Raw genomic sequence first — 18,878 nt, forward strand, 5'->3', positions numbered from 1 at the left:
TTTCCCACCCCATAACATCAAAAATGAAGAGAAGATTGTCATGGAACATCTGCACAACCACTGGCATTTCCTACTAATGCGTTATTATTATTATTGTCTCTACTTATGTTTTGTTATTTTGTGTTGTTTCATAGTACACACATCTCAATACTTTTCTTTTTTTTAGAAGTTGTGCTCACTGTTCTAATTTGGAAGAAAACACATTTCTTCTGAAAAGACATGAAAATTCTCTTCCATGCAACATATGCACTTTCTGAAATAACGAATGCATCCTGGCAACAATAAACCCTGAAAAACAACAGTATGAATGTAGTTCCGAGAAAATTATGTTTTGAAGTTTGAAAGTGTTCACACAACGTATAAAATGATCACATGATTCTAATTTGACAATTGTTACATATCAGAGTTAATGTACAGCTTTGCATCAGTTTACACCATTAAATATTCATGATACCAGTTACACTTACACTTAATGATGCTTGTTTGCTCATGTGCTTCTTCCAATCACAGAAGAATGTGGCAAAAAAAAATATTATTCCTGTAATACATCATGCATCTTTAGTTGCAAATGTTCCTTTCAAAGACCATGTCTTTCTGGAACTTTCCAATTATTAGAACTAGTTAAGTAATTTCCACTTCCCCAAGGCAGCACCAAATACATATTTAAAACACACAACATTTATAGTGATTGGCTAAAGCACAAAACAAGCATACACAAACCCTCTGTTGTTTCTCTAGCTCTATGGCAGCTTTCTTTGCCTTTTGTAGGCTGTAGTCCTACCCACTACATACCGCAGAGCAGGAAGTCCTATGGGAGGTCACACAGACTTACATCACTGCTGGAAACTCAGCTTTGTTGCAAATGTTTTTGATTCCTTTTTAACACATTGTTACAATTAGAAATAGAGTAGCACTGGGTGGGTCTGATTTTTGACAATTTAAAGAGACATCTTTCACCCAACTTACTCTCAAAGAATGTTAATACATGATTATGACATATGTATCCCTCAATAAGTACTCTGAGTATTAGATTTGTATTTGTACATAATTAGAGTAAGGCTTAAAATGTGAAAAAAGATACTTCCATAGAAAAATAAGAAATTAACTTTGAGAGACATGAACATATTGACACTATTTTTAGATAAGCACATAAGACCTGTAATTAAAGCCTGATCTTTGCCTAAGAAAACATCTGTTTTCTTCACTGTGTAATTACTAAAATTAATGAATTCCAATCCATCCAAACAAATTATTTTGTAAACTTTGAAATCAATCACTTTAAAGCCCAAGATGCTTTCAGCTACACATATTTACCAAAAAATGATACCGTAGATCAAGTTCAAATTAACACTGTAATTTTCTTATAGTTATGTTTCAAACATTTTCCAGCATTCTTCCTCTATTCTGCCAATGTTCACATTTCTATTATAAACAAAACGTATTTGTGCTTTTAAGATATTTGAGATAGCTACATACCAGATTAGCCTCCTCATATATAATTCTTGTCAGAAATCTGATTAAGATCACATTTTTAACTGGATCATAACAGGAAATATGCTTATTGGGAGATTTTTAAAAAAATAAGACTATCCCTCTCTGACACATTTTATTATATACAGAGCAGGAAACTGCTGAACAGTGAACACAATTTCACAACGCAGATTAGAATATCAATCATTAGAGAAATTTCTTTTGAAATACTTTCTTCTTAAAAAAAGTGTTACTTGTAAGAACACTCCATGGCAGGTGACCACAATTGAAGAGGCTGGCACTGGATAATTACAGGCACCCCAAATAACAGGGCACAGAGTATGCTTTAGCAATCACCACTACTGCCACTGTATTGCTCTGATAAGGGGGCAACAAAAGGAGGCTTCTATCACACACCATCTTTGGGTTCTCACTCCCAAGGGCAATTCTGACTGCTCATATTAAAAATCTTTGACCAAAACCTATGTATCTATTCGTCTCCTATAATTGTTTCAGTCCTCCTCTTCGACTCAGGGAGATGTGCAGGAAAAACCCAGCTAACTATCTCATAAGTACTTGTTTTACGAATCTGGCCCTCAGTCAAGGAGTTGCAGTGAAAAGTCTTTTAATCACCTTCTGATCAGAATTTACTGGATTGGATCTAAGTTCAAGGGTATTAAAATGTGCAAAGGAGACTATGAAAAAATGGCTGGGTTATAGATTTTAACTTCTTAACTAGAAAATTGACTCAAAATAGATTTTCTAATTTACAATGAATCAAAAGAAAAAACATTAGACCATAGCAAAAGTGGCACAAATGTATCAAAAAGCAAATGAATAAACATTTGAAAAGATTTATTATTAGAAATTGTAATAAATTTTGGAAAGATGAATCGATTTTAGTTAAAAGGTATAACTGACAATTTATTGGGCGGGAAGATGCATTATTTTCCAATTGTTATCCACCTACAGTAAAACTGATTTGTGTCCTATTGTATTTTATGGAAAAGGAGAGAGCAACTTTCAGTGATTTAGATTAAATGTATTAATCATAACCAGACACTGTGAACTATATATCTACTATTAAAGAAGATTTTTGACATTTAATTCTGTAGCAATATTTTGGCTCTGTACCACTCTTCCTAAATCCAATTCCTGCTACAGTTGGCAGATTTCTCCCTTTTAATTTTATGGGGCTTAAAGTAGCATTTAACCACCCATGCGGTAAATAATGCAGGATTAGAAATATTTAGTGTTTTGTTTCCCTTTGAAGAGTACCAATCCATCAACCCCCAAATATTTTAAAAATATTTTTCACATGCTAGTAATATTTAATATAAGATTCAGCAAAACATCCTATATAAATGAAGTTGTTTTCCTGAAACAAAAAATGCCCCACATTAAATACTAAAGAAAATAGGCATCTGCATCACTGATATAGGGCAATTAATTTTATAATGATACTGCTTTGTGTACAAAGAAAACTTTAATAAAACCTTCAGAGTTTTTGAACTCGATAGTCACATATACGATCTAATACTTACTCTCAATCAGAAAAAAATGCAGGTAAATGTTCTCCTGAATAAGGCATAACAGTATATTTTATAATATTTATGCCCAACTTAACACTGAAATGGTAGCTTCTATTCATGCAAACCCTCCCCCTCCTCTTTTTTATGAAATCATTTCCTATGTTTTGCTTAAATGCTATAAATTGCTGCATGGAATAGTGAGCTTAGAATAACTTTTAAGAGGAAGTTCTTAGAGTTCTTTTAGGTACTGCAAATAGTATTAAATTGCCTTAGTCCTACACCAACATGTAAATTCCAAATTTTTAAAAAACACAACCAAGAGTTCCAGTATTGCAACAAAATCTCAATTGCCACATGTGCAATGCTTTCTTTTCCATAGCCTAATAGTGTGACAAAACAGGAAAAAGGGTTTTCTCCAATTTGAACATATTCTACAGGGAATAAAAATACAACCTACTGTGAATATACTGTATGTATCTGTTTAGGTCTTTGTAAAATAAGCAAAGCAAACAGGTCAGTGTAAAGGGAAAATGGAGCACACTTTCTCTAAAAAGCTCTTTAAAGTGAACTACACGAGTGTTTAAAGAAATATACATCTAAAGCAAGACAGCTGTAACACAATTTGCCCATCAGCTAGCAATAAGGAAAGACTGACTCCCTAAACAACGTTCAGTTCTCTGAACTGAGAAGTTTCTTCCTTGACCTTTAAAACCATAATCTGCAGGAACACTAAGTCAAAGCTGAGAAGTAACAGAATAAGAAAGTCTCCTACTTATGAATGCAGGTGTTTAAAACCACCTATCAGACCACCTATCCAAAGTTAGTAGTGAGAAAAGGAAAAACTATTCACAGCAAAAATCAGATCAGAAGCAAGTAGAAGAATCTGCTGAGTCTAATTGCAAGGGGCTAAATGAAACAGATTTTGGGCTATTACCAAAACTGTTGGACTGGAAGGGTTCACTTGATCAGTTATAAGCATTTACACTTCACTTCAAAAAGAATCTAAAAAAGCACCTGCTATGTTGCAGCTGAAGGGACAGTAATTTAACAAGCAAGGACTAATACACTCTTGAACCACTCCAGCTACAAGTGCTAATGTTAATAAACCTTTTCTTGTTGTCCTCTTTATTCCTAGATACTCTATGTAAATTAGCAACTGGGCAAATGGTTTAAGTACACAAAGACCAGTAATTATTATGCTTTTGAAAACATCAGAGCAATGTTTTATCTAGGGCTTTCCCACAACATCAAGAGCCTACAAAAATGAGGAGCTTTGAGTTTTTCTGTGATTCGTCTCACAACTCAGTTTTTTGAAAGTACTGATTATCTCTGGGGAATGACCTTTCCATTCTAGGATTGTTTACCACCATTTTACTTAAAGTCAGCACTGCTGTGTCTAATGCTGGATAAACATGTATTATAAAGTGTTCACTTCCAACAGATCTTCAAATTGAACGTGTTGCAGAAACATAAACAAAGCCAACATTCCTGTAAAGAAAAGGTTCTGCATTCAGTTAAGTGCTAATTTGCTGTAAATACTATGTGGTAACTGTCAGAAGAAGCAATCCCTGAGACACTTTAGTCGTTTTTGCCTTCTCAAAACTACGCTCTCAATATGGACTTTTGATTTTCTTATTTCAAGAAACGAAACAGTAGCAAGCCTGCCTTTTTTACAGCTGAGTCAGAAGTAAGTTAGGTTCAACAACTGTGGTTTGCTTCACTCCTTTCTGGTCATGTTTAACACATTATTGAACACTTTTTACATCTAACTGAAGTCAGAGGAATCAAAGAGAATATATTCCTGTATAATCTCTCACATCAGAAAAGAAGCAGAGTAATTTTCTTGGTCAATTCAACTTCAGTACAATACATCATATATGTTTCCTACTTTATTTTCTGTCCTGCATTTTGAAGTAATTTGATATATGCACTGCCATGATGAATTGCTGGAGAGAGTACTACAGATCCAGTTTAACTTACTATCTTTGCAGTACTTCTTATGCGGGGTACAAGCCATATGAACGCGAACAAAACATATCCCCAACCCCCCCATTTTAAATTTGGATTTGTATTTTTGCTTTTGTTAAAAATCAAACAAGATTAAAATATTCTAATTCCTCATCATTGCCTTATAGTAATGATTAGAAAGATAATCTGCTAATGGTATCCATCACTTCATACAAGATTTTTGGAATATGTATTACATAAACTAATTCTAACAGAATTAATGAACAAAAAAAAAAGAGTGCACCTGAATATAAACTGCTTATCTCAGAACAAATGAATGCACCTGAATATAAACTGCTTATCTTAGAAAAATCTAGAAGGTCATCTAATAGGCTTAATCTAGACATCTAAAGGAAATACTCTGCTTATCTCTAGACATCTAAAGTGGCTGTATTCATTACAGGTGACCAACATATGAAAGGCAACATAAAAAAATATATGGGACTATTTTCAAGTTGTTCCACCTATCAGCAGGCCTGATGGAAAAACCTATTCATGTGAATGAGTTAAAATGGGTTGAATTAGCAAGAAACTTCCAAGTGTTTAGGAGCTGTAGTTGACCTTGTACTTGCTTTCAATTAAAAAATGTTAAACACTGTGTTAGCTGAAATCACTGGCATGATTTTCATGATTTACTTTACATTTAAGATGTTACTACAGCATAAATGAGATGTCGCTTATCAGGTAAACCACAGTATCTGTGCAAGTGTTCCTTGCCTATTACATGTATTTTTCTATCTATTCTCAGCATTAAAGGATCAACTCCCCCATCAAGCTCAAGGAAAACCAACTCCTAACTTGACTCTGGATACAAGATGCTGTTCTACCATTAATTGTTAAAAATGCTGCTCTTGAGGCATTAAGAAGTTTCTAAAAGAGACACAACTGAGAGAAATTCTTGTGGAAAAGATACTAAATGCAATTACATTTAAAGGATTTATTTTTTACATTAGAACTACACTAAAACATAAAACTTTAAAGAACTCATAGGCACTTGGGAAGTCAAAATAAGCAAATTCCTAATGTCTACAGAAGAAACATTTCATGCAGCCACACACCAAAAAGTGAGACTTCTTTTAAAGCTGCAGAAAACAAGAGGAATAATCACATTGCTCTGTATTTTGAGGTCAGAGGTTTTAAAAATCATTATTATCTGTAAAGACTGCTGTAAAACTGTGTTAAATGTGTTTTCAAGACAGACACTAACTGAAGAATGAAAGGGATATCATAATGCTATTTGTCCTGCTTAAAAATCAACTTAAGTGAAATTGTAGATGACAATCATTGGAGTGGTTGGGTTGAGGTGAATTACAAGAAATATTGCTTAGCCTAACAGTTCGTAGCACTTGTCACCACAAATAAACCACAGAACGCATCTGAAAAACTAAGCAACACACTTGGCATTTCTGAGACTAATGCTGGAGGGCAACTATTTTGCTGAAGTGGGATGCTGGATTTGACACTATATGGAGAGTCCAAGAAGAGACTAAGCCACCACATTCACTTCAGTTAGACAGAAGTTAATCTTCGATAGTTTAAGAGTATGCTTTGATTGTTACCGCAGGTCAACTATACCGAGAAAAAAACACTGTGAGCTTTGTGATACAGAGTATCTCTTTTAGTGGTTACACCTAAAAGATACTTACATTTTGTTGATGAAGTACAATTGTTATCTCCACAAGCTATTAATTGCCTGATGCATGTAAACTACTTTTTTTCTTGATAGTCATATATTTTGTAAGAATCAAGGTAGGACACAATTCAAGACTACACTCTAATTTACAAGGTAGGTGGTACAGAAGAAGAAATAAAAATCACACAGAGCTCACCTTCACCTGTAACTCTTTTCTGGCTAATGAACTGAAGCTTCAAGTGAGACAAATGCTGTGGTATTATTTGTGCCTCTTTGCTGATTTGATGACACCATGATAATTGAAGATTTTCATTAGACTATTTCAGGTAAAATCACTGTCACTTGAAGCAAATAGTTGGTGAGGCAGACTTCATTTAACTCTAAATCTCATGATAGGTAGAAATCACAACCCTTCATAACAATGACATCAACACTGACAAACCTGACTTGTTAATTAATTGTAGTGCTCTGTCTTGAACAATCAAAATACAAAGCAACTGTGCCTTACATATGGATACCACTGCTGGTGCTATTAGTGATGAGAACCACTTTGAGAACTGACCTACCATGAAAAATTATATATGTGTAATTAGGATCCTTTCAATGAGGAAGTATGCTAAGCTATTATCACTAAGCTGCTTTAGTCCTTCATCAGGTGCTTCCCATGGCAGATGGAAGTTACATTAGGCTTGCACCAGTGTAAGTAAAAGCTTTAGCAAAAATGCACTGGAAAATTAATTTGTGGAAAAAAGCAGCCACTACACTGGTTTACATTACAAAACCAAAACCTACCCTTCTACTCATTTAAAGGTAAATTCACTTGCAGTTTTAGGAGCATAAGGTTTCAAAGTGTTACCCTCAGACAGACACCTGATATTCCTCATCATGAATGAATCAAAGTGTAAAATCCAACAAGAGTTTAGTTTTGTTATAATCCAGTACCATCACATTTTCACAGACAGAGACTATTGCTCCAAATGACAGAAAATCATTAACTGAATAATTAACACACCACAGATAAATTCTTTCATGCACTTTGCTGATACTGTATTATTTTATCCAACAGTATACCACTCATCTAACGTAAATAAATTCTCCAAACCACCAAATACATCTTAACTTGAGAATCAATGTTCTTCCAAAAGTTTCAGAGTATCCACAAAGAGGCTTCTGACCAATATTGTAAGAAGAGTACCCAAATTATTCTTTAAGGAAATATCTACAGCAAGGTTTTTTATCCAGTAAAATTTCACTTTATTTGCAAAATATTTTGATAGGGAAATAAAGCTCCTGAAAACACCTGGCTATTCTTCAGTTAGAAAGAATTTAGAAGCAGAAATGCTTGATTTGATTTTACATTTTGAAAGCTGTTTAAAACAGCACGAATGCTCAATGCATCTTTTCTCCTAATGTCAATAGACTGTTAATCTGTCAACAAATTTTTTGAGAAAAGCTTTTATCTTTGAACTTTTGAAAAAAAGTCACAGGATTTGACAGGAATACCTGTCTGAATCTGAAGAGATAACAAGATCTGGAAATACAGCTTTCATCCTTTAAGTATATTTTGAATAATTACAGCTGTGTACAGTCAAGCTCAGTAGTACAGCTGTGCAAAAAAATAAATCAGTCTAGGAGTGCAACACTTAATACAAGCTGTCTTTAATATAATGAAACCAAAGCCCATGACACAAAGGTGATGGAAGGAAAAACTGGCAGAGTCAAAAGAAAGCATCTTTTTTATTGGTCATGTTTTTTGCACTTCAGCTCATTGAAATCACTTACCAGCTTTCAGCCTAGACAGGGAATACAGGCAGGAAGAGACGACACAGAATAGCTCCCAAACAAAACCCTGCAATGTTTCTTTCTGTCTCAGGGAAGAAACAGTGCCTAGAACCACACAAAGAATAGCTAAAACAGCAGCACTCATTTTTAAAATCTATTAAAACTATTTTCACTTATTTGTATGGAGGAGTTGTGAACAAAAGCCAAAATTTTCAGTTGATTACTAAGTTGGGCAAAACATTTTGAAGAGAATGAGAAAATAGTCATGTTATGTTTTCACTATCTATAATTAACTCTTATTTTCTTTAATAAGGGTTTTATGCTCTACTCAGGAACTCATCTGAGAAAAAAAATGACAACCTTACTCATTTTAGGTAAAGAGGCAATTTTGTATTCTGCATTTTAGAAACAAACTTTTACAGTTACAACACTAAATCTAAATATTAGATTTTATTCTATGATATACCAAAGCTGCACATGCAATTTGCTAGAAAGAGCACAGATAGAGTATTAGAAAAGTGACATGTATATAAACTATGTCACTAGGTAAGTGCCAAGTATATAAACATACAAAGATCAGAAGAAAAACTCTTTCCTTCTAAGAAATCAGTGTTCCATTCATAGAACACTACCTCTAAATTGTAGGACTTTTGCCTTTGCCTAACATAAAGCAATGTGAGGCTTGGGACTACTTGATTGCATCATATAGAACTTCAGAATTCAATCAATTCAACTCAACCACAGTAAGATTTCATGCAATATACACCTTATTAAAGAGTACATTAAATATGAAAGCAAATGGGTAATTTTCCTCATTTTAACTACAAAGCTACTACTATCAACTTGGCATGGTATTAGAGAAACCACATGCTCTTCTATTTCTTTTCAAATATAGTTACAGTTGATGCTGTCACAAGACAAAGCAATGAAGATATGAAAAGCCACCACTATTGTTGCAACACAAATAAATGTGACAAACTACTAAATTACAGATTCCATTAGAAACGTGCCTATATCTTAAATGAACTGGACAACTGAAAGGCTATAAGCCACTTGTACTGAATATTTACTTTTTTTTTTTTTATTTTCTTGCTTGGCCTTTTCAGTTGTCATCTGCTGTATGATTCAATCTGCACATTGGATTAGATAAGGATTTTCAAAGTAAGTGCATGCTATCTTTTTACTTCTCTCTTTCTTGTCCAATGTTGTGTGATTAGTAAAAAAGTGTTTTGACTCAAAGGCTGTACACCTGATAAAACAAAGACCCATGAGTTAGCTCAAATTAAACAACTCATCCATGAAACACAGGAAGAGCTTCAGGAGAGAAGTGCCAGCTGTGGCTACCTCAAGTTCAAGTTTACTACCTGGTCCATAAAGAGCAGCATTCTCCCTCTGATCCTCAGCTCCTGCTCTGCTGTGAATATGATGTGAGCAGGCCTTGGTCCACACCAAGCAGCAGTCACACTCTCAGCCTGTGTCATGGGGTGGCTTTACCTTTAAGATAGCTTTGGGAGCTAGGGAAGTTGAAGCTGCTGGTGGCTGATGGGAGCCTTTCCTCCTGACCAATTATCGGTCATTTCTAAGAATTTACAGCAGTTTTAACCATTAAAAAGTGAAGTCAACTTGTGAACACCTCCTTGAGATGTAAAGTCAGGGCACTTTTGCCTTCATTGTTTTTTGGCTGTGAAAGGTAACAGAGCTCTGGCTGGCCTCCTGTTCCCTGCCCAGCCCATGCGGCCCGGGCGAGGCTGGGCTGGGCCCAGCGGCTCCCGGCCGGGAGATGGGGCCTGCGGGGCTTGCCCCGGGCTCTGGCCGGGCCAGGCCGGTCCCTGGCTCGGCTGCAGTTTTTGCTGTGACTGAATTCACCAGAAACTGCCGAGTAAAGAAAGAAAAAAAGCTCTGGACCTGCGGCAGGCTGAGACAGTGACCACACTCTCCAGAGCAGCCATGAAGAATCTTCCATCGCAGACAGCTCCAGCTGCTGCTCCAGCAGAGATCACAGAACCATCTACAAAAGCCTGGGCAAGATTTTAACCCTTTCATTACCCAGATGAGACTTGCAGATTAATCCTTTTATCCAGAGAGAGAAAAAGAGAGTAATCAACATGTAAAGAGACTTTATAAACTATCAGAGACAGTAAAGAAAAGAAGCTTCAGAAAAGGTAGAGAATAAGGAGATGCTTTATAAGCTGAAATATCTTTCTGTTAAAGCTATGGAGATGGACAATAAGGTCCTGAAAAAACTCCTTTAATTCATGATAGAGTATGTAGGGAGGAATGGAGTGTTCAAAGTGTGGATTTTGAGTAAAAAGTAGAGTAATTGTGATACAGTGAAGGGCTGGAAGATTTGAAGCCTTGGGGGGCGATGAGAAGGCTGTTTTCCAGTGGAGCTCATAGAGACAGATGAAGAAGACTTTTGCCTTTGAATAACTCATTCTTAAAATGCCATCCCTAGACTCATTGGCCCATACACACCTCAGAGTAGTGTGAGATGGGAGGAGTGAGCTCTGATAACAGGATTTTTGGGCAGCTGACATCAGGGAAAAAGAAAACTATAACAGAAATAGTTTTCTTGTGACACTCCATAGATTAACAGGAAGAGACTTCTGTTTCTCTACAAAGACTGATGAAAATACTGTAGCAGGAATTGGGACTGTTTTAACCACCAAAGTTCCAGAGTTTTTGTCTCTGTTGTCATGTGAACAAGGGAATGGTGGGTAGTAGGGGATGAAAAGGGTTTTCTGGAAGTTTGTTCTGGTGTTCTTATTCTTGTAGTTTGTTAGTAAACTTTCTTTATTCCTTTTTAAGTTCTAGGCCTGTTTTGCTCTTGCTCTAATCCATATCTCACAGCAGGAAATAAGTGATTTTTTTTAGTTACTGGTTTAAAACCACGACAGCCTGTTATTTCTCTTACAAGAAAACAACCAAACAGTTGGGCATTAAACACCTTCTGAGAGAGGATGAGGGTTTATCAAAGAATTATCATAACTCTTCATTCTGCCTTCCCCAAACCTGTGATCTCACCCAGGCTTTGCTGGCTGCTATAACTGTGAACCTTCAACCAAGCTTTTCAAAAAACCTTAAGCCTTGATTGTATGCAAAAGGCCAACTGTATGCTCACATGCTCTAGATACAAATTACACACGCTTAGACTGAACACAAGATACAATGTGTGTCTTTCAGGTAGTGTATTTCTCTTTTTTTTTCCTAACATTGCCTCCCTTTCAGGTCTGTGTAAAGGCAGTGATACAAACATCAGGCTCATTGCTGTTAAAAAAGGATTCATCCACACCACAATTCTGCTCAATAACTTGAGTCTGCAGTGTTCTTTTCTCAGGATATTAATCTTTCTAAAAGCATTCTTGCTCTTCTTCACTGTTACCATCTAATAGCAGTAATTACTTCTTGTTCTGTGTTATCAGATGTCACAGGTACTAAATGACTTTTTTTTGTCACTGGATTGAAGTATCTAAAGAAGATTTTCTTTAAGAAGCAATCACTGACAAAAGGAAGCACATGAGCTCTGGTTTATATAGCCATGTTTGCAAAGACAGATGCAGCAGATGTGCCCACAAACATAAACAGTCATTAAGGAGGTCAGAAAACTGCATCTGCAGAGCTAACAGCACATCCCTTCTATCTGTGACTCCTGCATAAACATAGTGACTCAGAAGCTACATTCACATGCCAACCTTCTTCCACAACATCATGCAAATGATATATTTAATAACCAGAGGAAACTGAATTATCAGTCTTTAGTAGATTGGCCTTGATTTTTGTTATAAAGGTACCATCATTATATATGGGATATCATCACTGGAAGACAAAATGGGCTCCTAAGGACAATCCAGAAAGCGTAGCAGAAAATAAACATTAGGATTTTTTTATTGTATATATGCATTCACAGTATATCTTCATCAATTGAAATTTAATCACCTTTTTACAATTTAGAGGAAAAGGCAGGTTTTAGGGTAGTTAAGCCATGTATCATCAGTACCATGAAGCTAACCCATCAGTTATAATAGCTCCTATAAAATACCAGAGTGAAATTGCAATAAGCCTAGAAAATGGGCTACAAATCCCAGATATGCTCAAGCAAGCACTGAACCAAAAATAAAAATAGGTAGATAGGAAACCAAGAAGTAGACAGCATTCATCTAATTCACGACCACTAACAGCAGAGATCACAGGCCAAGGTTTTAAAGCATCTTATTCAGCTCCAAATGGCAATTATTGGACAGGAACTTCAATTACAAAACCCTTGCCTCTTCAAAACAAGTTAAATTTCTAGCAGTTCCTTTCTATTCTGTCCACATATAATAACTCTTGCATTTCTCAGAAGCAACTTATGTTGTTTAGGCAACTTAAATTTGAAAACACTTAATGTTGTCTAATAATAAAGAATATCCATGTTCCAGTATTTATTGTCCTGGCCTATGTTTGTAACACAGGAAAAAGGATCTCCCACATTCTCTTCCTCTTCAAATATTTTTCTTAGAAGAAAGAAAGAGACTGAGCTATAATTAATACATTTTAGCATTTAAATTTAAAAAGTCAAACTTCTCATTTATGCCCTCCTCCAAAGAATAATTAAAAAGAAAAAAAACTATTAGAAAATTACTTTAGACAAAAACTGTGGGACAATCCAAGTATTAGACTGCACAGAAATGCAGACACGTGAATTTTTTTCCTCCACTCATAAACATTGCCCATAGGGCTGTAGGTACTAAAAAACCCCAAACATCCCAGTTGTAGCTCCAGCTTAGAACAAATAAATGACAGTCCAAAGAAATGCATGATGTCTATGGCAGGTGCATGGATAACCTGCTTTATATTTTTTGTATACACCCTTTTCACCTAACCACACAGGTATAAACCAAACATAAGAGAACAAGGATGTATTTTTCAAAGCAGATTTTTGGGATAAAAAGTGACCTGAACTGTACCACAATGCATCCTGGAATTCTTTTATTATCAGAAAATAAATTGGTTTGATTTTCATCATAAAAGTGAAATATGTTTCCATATAGACATAAAATATATACTGAGAATGGTAACTTATACACACACCTGCACTGAAAACCTTTTCCTTTGATCACTTCAAAACATGTACTGAGAAACAGTATCAGACTCTTTCTTTTGAAGAGGGATGAGTCAAAGTATTTAAAAAGAGCAAACACACAGGCAGTGCCACACTCAGCAGCACCAACTATTATAGTTCCCTTACCCATCTACAGTATCAGGGAACAAGCATGAGAAGAATTTGCCTTTTTAAAAACATCTCAGAAAAGTGCACATGAGCTTACAAAAATGAAAACACCTACCAAAGCATTCTGGTTTCCTGAAGCCTTTTTTATGTTTCTTGCTGGCATTCCATGAAGATGACTACATCTACTCTGGAAACCTAAAAAACAGTAGAAATTGATTAAATTAACTGATAAAATTAATTTATTACAGAATATTTTACCTACCATTGAACCAATAAAATTCACCATTACGTATCAACATAAGCTCTGTTTCACAAAATGATCTTATTGGCAAACATTGTACTGGTGGAAATATGGAGAACAGAATGAGAAAAGTGAGAGAAAGAATGAATTGTCATGAAAATTAACATTTCAGCAGCTACTCTTACTGCTAGCCTAGATTTATGCGCAGTTGGCAGCACAAGCAGAACGTACTGAACTCCAGTATGAAAGTGATTTTTCCATCACTTACAACTTCCTTATCACTAGGAAATATTGAATCTGGCTAATCTGCAGACACCAAGTCCTTCAGAACAATTCCAAGCATCTAGAGAATAAGCCACCTAAAAGGATTCAACACATTCAGTGTGCGAAGTAGTTTAAAAGTGAGTTGGCCGCTGCTCAGATAGAAGATTTGTATTTGAATGGAAAGGAGATTCTTGTGGCAGACGAAGGTACAACAAAATTCTGTGGCAGCAAGCTGAGGTCTGACAACTTCAATTTTTGGACAAGAGTAGGTTCCTAGCTGTAAATGCAATCCAACACCAGTAGAGTTTACCTTTGGTTAGACTGGATCCACAGTAGTTGAAAGTATTTTAGAAATAAAAAGGGTACTTTCTAGGTTAGAATCTCATTCCATGCTCTAAAGAAACCCTTTCCTCTTATACACAAACAACATGGCCTGACCATAAAGCAAAGCAGATGGTGTCCTGGGTTGATTATGATGTTAAATTGTATCCCCATTCGTCCACCTAACCCAGAGACAGGTTTTATATTCTTAAAATTCCATCTGAGACTAAAAGTGAGTGGAAAAGAAGCACCGAGTCTGTTATCAGAGACTGTACTTGCTCTCCCCGCATGGGGAGTTTTGACTACAGCACAGACAGAGAACAAGACACAGATCGCCTTGGCTTTCCAACTAGTCAGAGCAGAGAGGTCTTCCTGGACTGTTTTCTTTCCCTTTTTCTGAAACAAATCGAACCTGCTTTGGACTGGGGACTCGGGGGAGCACTGGGAGCTTGCACCCGTGGACTACCGGGAGCCCAACCTGGGCAGCGGCATTTTCCAGCGCCAGAGGGACTGATAACAGAGCAAACACCCACAGGAAAGAGACCCTCTGAAGTTTGTCATCTTTTTCTGAAGGGCGAGAGGTTTTGTAACTTGAAATCATTCATTTTTGTGCTGGGTGGTGCTGTGCCTGTGAAATAAACAGGTTTTTTTCCACTTCTCTCAGAGAAAACTCTTCCCGAACCGGTTGGGGGGTGGGGGAAAAGGGCCACGTGGGTTTGCTTCCCGGGGGGGGGGGAAGCCCCACTGGAAGTTTTCTCCTAAATTTGCCCTAGACCAGGACAGATGGTCACATTAGTCTCTCCAGCCTTTAAATTAATGAACTTCTACAGAATTCTATACATTACAGCAGAAGCCTGGAATAAAATGGAACATCAAGTTTCATTTTCAATAATGTTGAAAAATTCTCAATGCAAACACTGAGACAAATAAGAGAGCAGTCCACCAAAATGAGATGTTTTCCACTTTCTGAGTTTTCTAATAACTGACTTTGAGTTATTTCTCTCTAATGATATCTTAAAAAATTAACAGTTCAAGGAAACAAATGGGTAACTCCAAGATCCTATCCATATCTTATATATTTCATATAATTATAATTCCATATAATACCTTTCTACTGTACCCAAGTGATTCTACACCTTGCATTTGCTTGATTGCTACTTACCTCTCCTCCCTGAGCGGGACATGAGAGGGAAAGTACCAGTTAAGATACTTTCAAAGACTGGGTCAGGCAATTCTCTCTCCAGTTCTGTGGAGTCTTCTTGCTCCCACCATGGAACGATGCCTGTAATTCCACATGCTCCACCTGATTCGTTTTCATGAAACCAATCACTCTGCTCATCATCACCTGTGTGAGGGCAGGGTCCCCAAATCCCCCAAAAAAGAGGGAGGAGCAGAGAAGATAAAAATCAGATGTTACCATCAATAAATACTCTGACAGGATTATTCTTTTGCTTTATAGCTGTATAACAATTACTCCTATATAGCAGTTTTATTTGGAAAATGTTTCTCAATAGCATGACAAGCATTGCCATCAATGAAACATCATAAAATGTAATGTTTTAAAACCAATTTACAATAGTGAAAACAATAATAAACTAGTTAATCCTTTTGGCAATAACTGTGGGGAAATCCATTTAAGTTACTGCACTTTACATATTAACAAAAAAACAAGCCTTAATCTCCTGCAGGGAATTAAAAGGTATAAAACTGAAACTGGTTCTTTGCAGCTGATAATGGTATATAATTAGCTTAATTTCATGATTTGTATGGCTAGTAAAAGGGGAAAACAATCATGAACAGATGTGACTAAATGAAGTTAATCTGATTAAGTTCATTTAGAAATAAGTTTTGAAAAAGTTGATTTTAAATGAAAACTGACAGTATCACATGATTGAGAATTATACTCCATTATAACCCAAAGCTGGTCATTTTTACTGACAGTATTTATCTATGTAGAATCTAAATACTCGGATTTAAATTAAGAAATAAGCCAAGACTGAAAATACAAGACACAAAATCTGATCTTAAAATTAGCTCATAAACACTGGCAACTAAAAATAAATTTCTATGTTTGTTTTAAAGCACGTCCTTTCATACACACCATCTAATTTCAAAAGAACAGAAAATATCTGCAAAAGACATGGGAAATTTCCTTTCTTTCACCCAAAACTTAGATTAGGTATCTGCTGCATATTTTGTTCTGTTTCAAACTATCCAAACCATGTTTCATTACTTCTGCACATAAATTATTTGTTTGACATTTCCATTTTTATTTGAAGATAAATTAAGCAAGAAACAAATGTGAGATTTGTGTGACACAGATTTCAAGAATAAAAAAGCATTTATGTAAAATTCCATTGTCACTCAATGGCATAGTGGAGAAACACACATTTTGGAAAACCAAAGCCAAAATTATGTAAAAAATAAAATCCAGCACACTTTCTCCAAATAAACAGTTGCAATATGAAGAATATTTGAGATCAAGCACAAGTGAAAATGTCTGTAAAAATTCATTAAGGACAAGTATTTCTAGAAAATATAGAATAATTAAAGCCCTTCATTGGTCACTTGCAGGTGAAATGGGATCCTTGCATCTTTAATGATCACTACTACAAGAAAATTAGCAGAGGCTACAAAAAGAAACTTGTAGATGAAGGAATGGGGGAAAAAGGGTGAAAAGAGATATACAGGTCAAAATAAGATTTGAATTTCTTTGCATTCTTGAAGCAATTCTGCCTTGTCTCCCCATTCACTCTAATCCTCATTTATAGTTATGACATTTCAGAAAGGCATACACCATTAATTCTATCCTCCTTTTGATACAGCCAGGTGTAGGCTTTTTGGAGCAACTCTAAGAATACTTAATAGGGACACTGATGGTGGTGGAAGGAGAATCACACCTTTTAATTAGTTCGGTCTCTGGTTTGGAGTTAAGGTTGAAATCCTTTGTTTTGATTTTCCAAACTTTTATGTTGGAAACACTTTGCCAATTTTTATGTTTGTTAAACTTTGTCTCTCTATTTTGTCATGAGAACTCCAGACACCTTCACTAACAAGAAATACTATCAGGAGCTCAAAAGTAGTCTTCTTACACATAATTCATCCATGGAGGTAAGCACAGAATTCTGAAACAGGGTTCCATGATGAGTTCAGGGACAGAAGCTGTAAGAGGCAGGCAGTGCAGTCTTGGAAGAAAGCTACAATATAAGACTGAGTTGGTGGAATGTGCAATAAGGCAAAGAGCAGCTATGGAAGGAAACTGGTATTTTTGCTATATACCCAGCAGCAGTTCTTTGGGAAAAAAAAAAAGAACTTACTTTTCCTTTTTGTGCAACAGGAATATTAGTATGTTAAGCAATTATCTGTTAAGATACCTTAATTTTTATGCTATTATACACTTCCCTAAGCACTTATGTTGCTTACAGCCAAAGGCAGACTTCAGATCTGAACCTCTTAGTCTTTTTCCACATGACAGCAGGATCCAGATATACTTGTTTTTTTATCTTCCTTGTCTGTGAAATTAAATAACTCTGGATCCTCTGAATATTTTAAATCATATTATCACCTTGAGGCAAGGGTAAGCCTATTACTACTATTCTTATCCAGGTGAGAGCACTTACAGGCATTTTGCTTACCAATTGCTCCACCCTGAAGGGATGCCACTTTCAGAGCCAAGGAAGACCACTGCATTTAATCCATCCCCTACCAGATACATATAGGCAATAAAACACAGAGCCTCCCCACTTAAGAGTTTGATAACCAAACACTTGGATTTTATCCTACTTAATTTGCAGCTCTCAAAAGGCAGCACAGTATTCATAGCAAATGGGATCTTAGGAATACTAAAAGCTCAAAGCAATATTCTTGATTTCCAAAGATTCACTACACTGTCCTTTCCTCCTAGGATGCTGATTCAGCATAGGCCTACAGCAAATTATGACATTTTTCCAAGGTACAGGAGAGGTAGAAAAACCTCCAGACCTCCAAAAATAGAGCCCATGCATCCTCCTAAACACATTTTTAAAATACATCAAACTTGTTTATGTGTAAGGTTAATGCTTCAAGGAATTACTTCAAAGTAATTTACATTGTATTATAACTGCACTGATGAGTACAATAGAGTCAATTTAAGGCTCAAAAATGTCAACTTCAATCCTAAAATTTCCAGGCTAACTTCTGGCTTAATTTTTTTTTTTTTTGAGTTATTTTTAGGCCACCCCCTCCCTCCAATTACTCTTAGCCTAAATTTCACTCTATATTATGTCAATATATTTATCTAACTGCTGATCCATGTTAAATTCCTTGCCTTCCTCTCTAAGAAGTTTAGAAATTTATTTTATGTGAGCTTCTGGTGGTTTCTCTATGGACACAGACACCTTCTGCATCACCATCAGTTTTATGTTCAGAAAAGCTTCATGT

At 35.9% G+C, this 18,878-nt stretch overlaps 1 protein-coding gene across 1 annotated transcript in view; it reads right to left on the bottom strand.

Annotated features, from left to right (window-relative positions):
* GPATCH2 (G-patch domain containing 2) overlaps positions 1-18,878 on the bottom strand; it is a 120,319-nt gene that overhangs the window by 81,535 nt on the left and 19,906 nt on the right. Inside the window, exons 4-5 of the mRNA XM_058836268.1 lie at positions 15,622-15,804; positions 13,749-13,828 (exon numbers count right to left, since the gene is read on the bottom strand). Of these exons, the coding sequence (XP_058692251.1) occupies positions 13,749-13,828; positions 15,622-15,804 (263 nt within the window). The remainder of the gene's footprint in view (positions 1-13,748; positions 13,829-15,621; positions 15,805-18,878) is intronic.

Source organism: Poecile atricapillus, chromosome 3, assembly GCF_030490865.1.
Source record: "Poecile atricapillus isolate bPoeAtr1 chromosome 3, bPoeAtr1.hap1, whole genome shotgun sequence".
NCBI classification, from domain to species: domain Eukaryota; kingdom Metazoa; phylum Chordata; class Aves; order Passeriformes; family Paridae; genus Poecile; species Poecile atricapillus.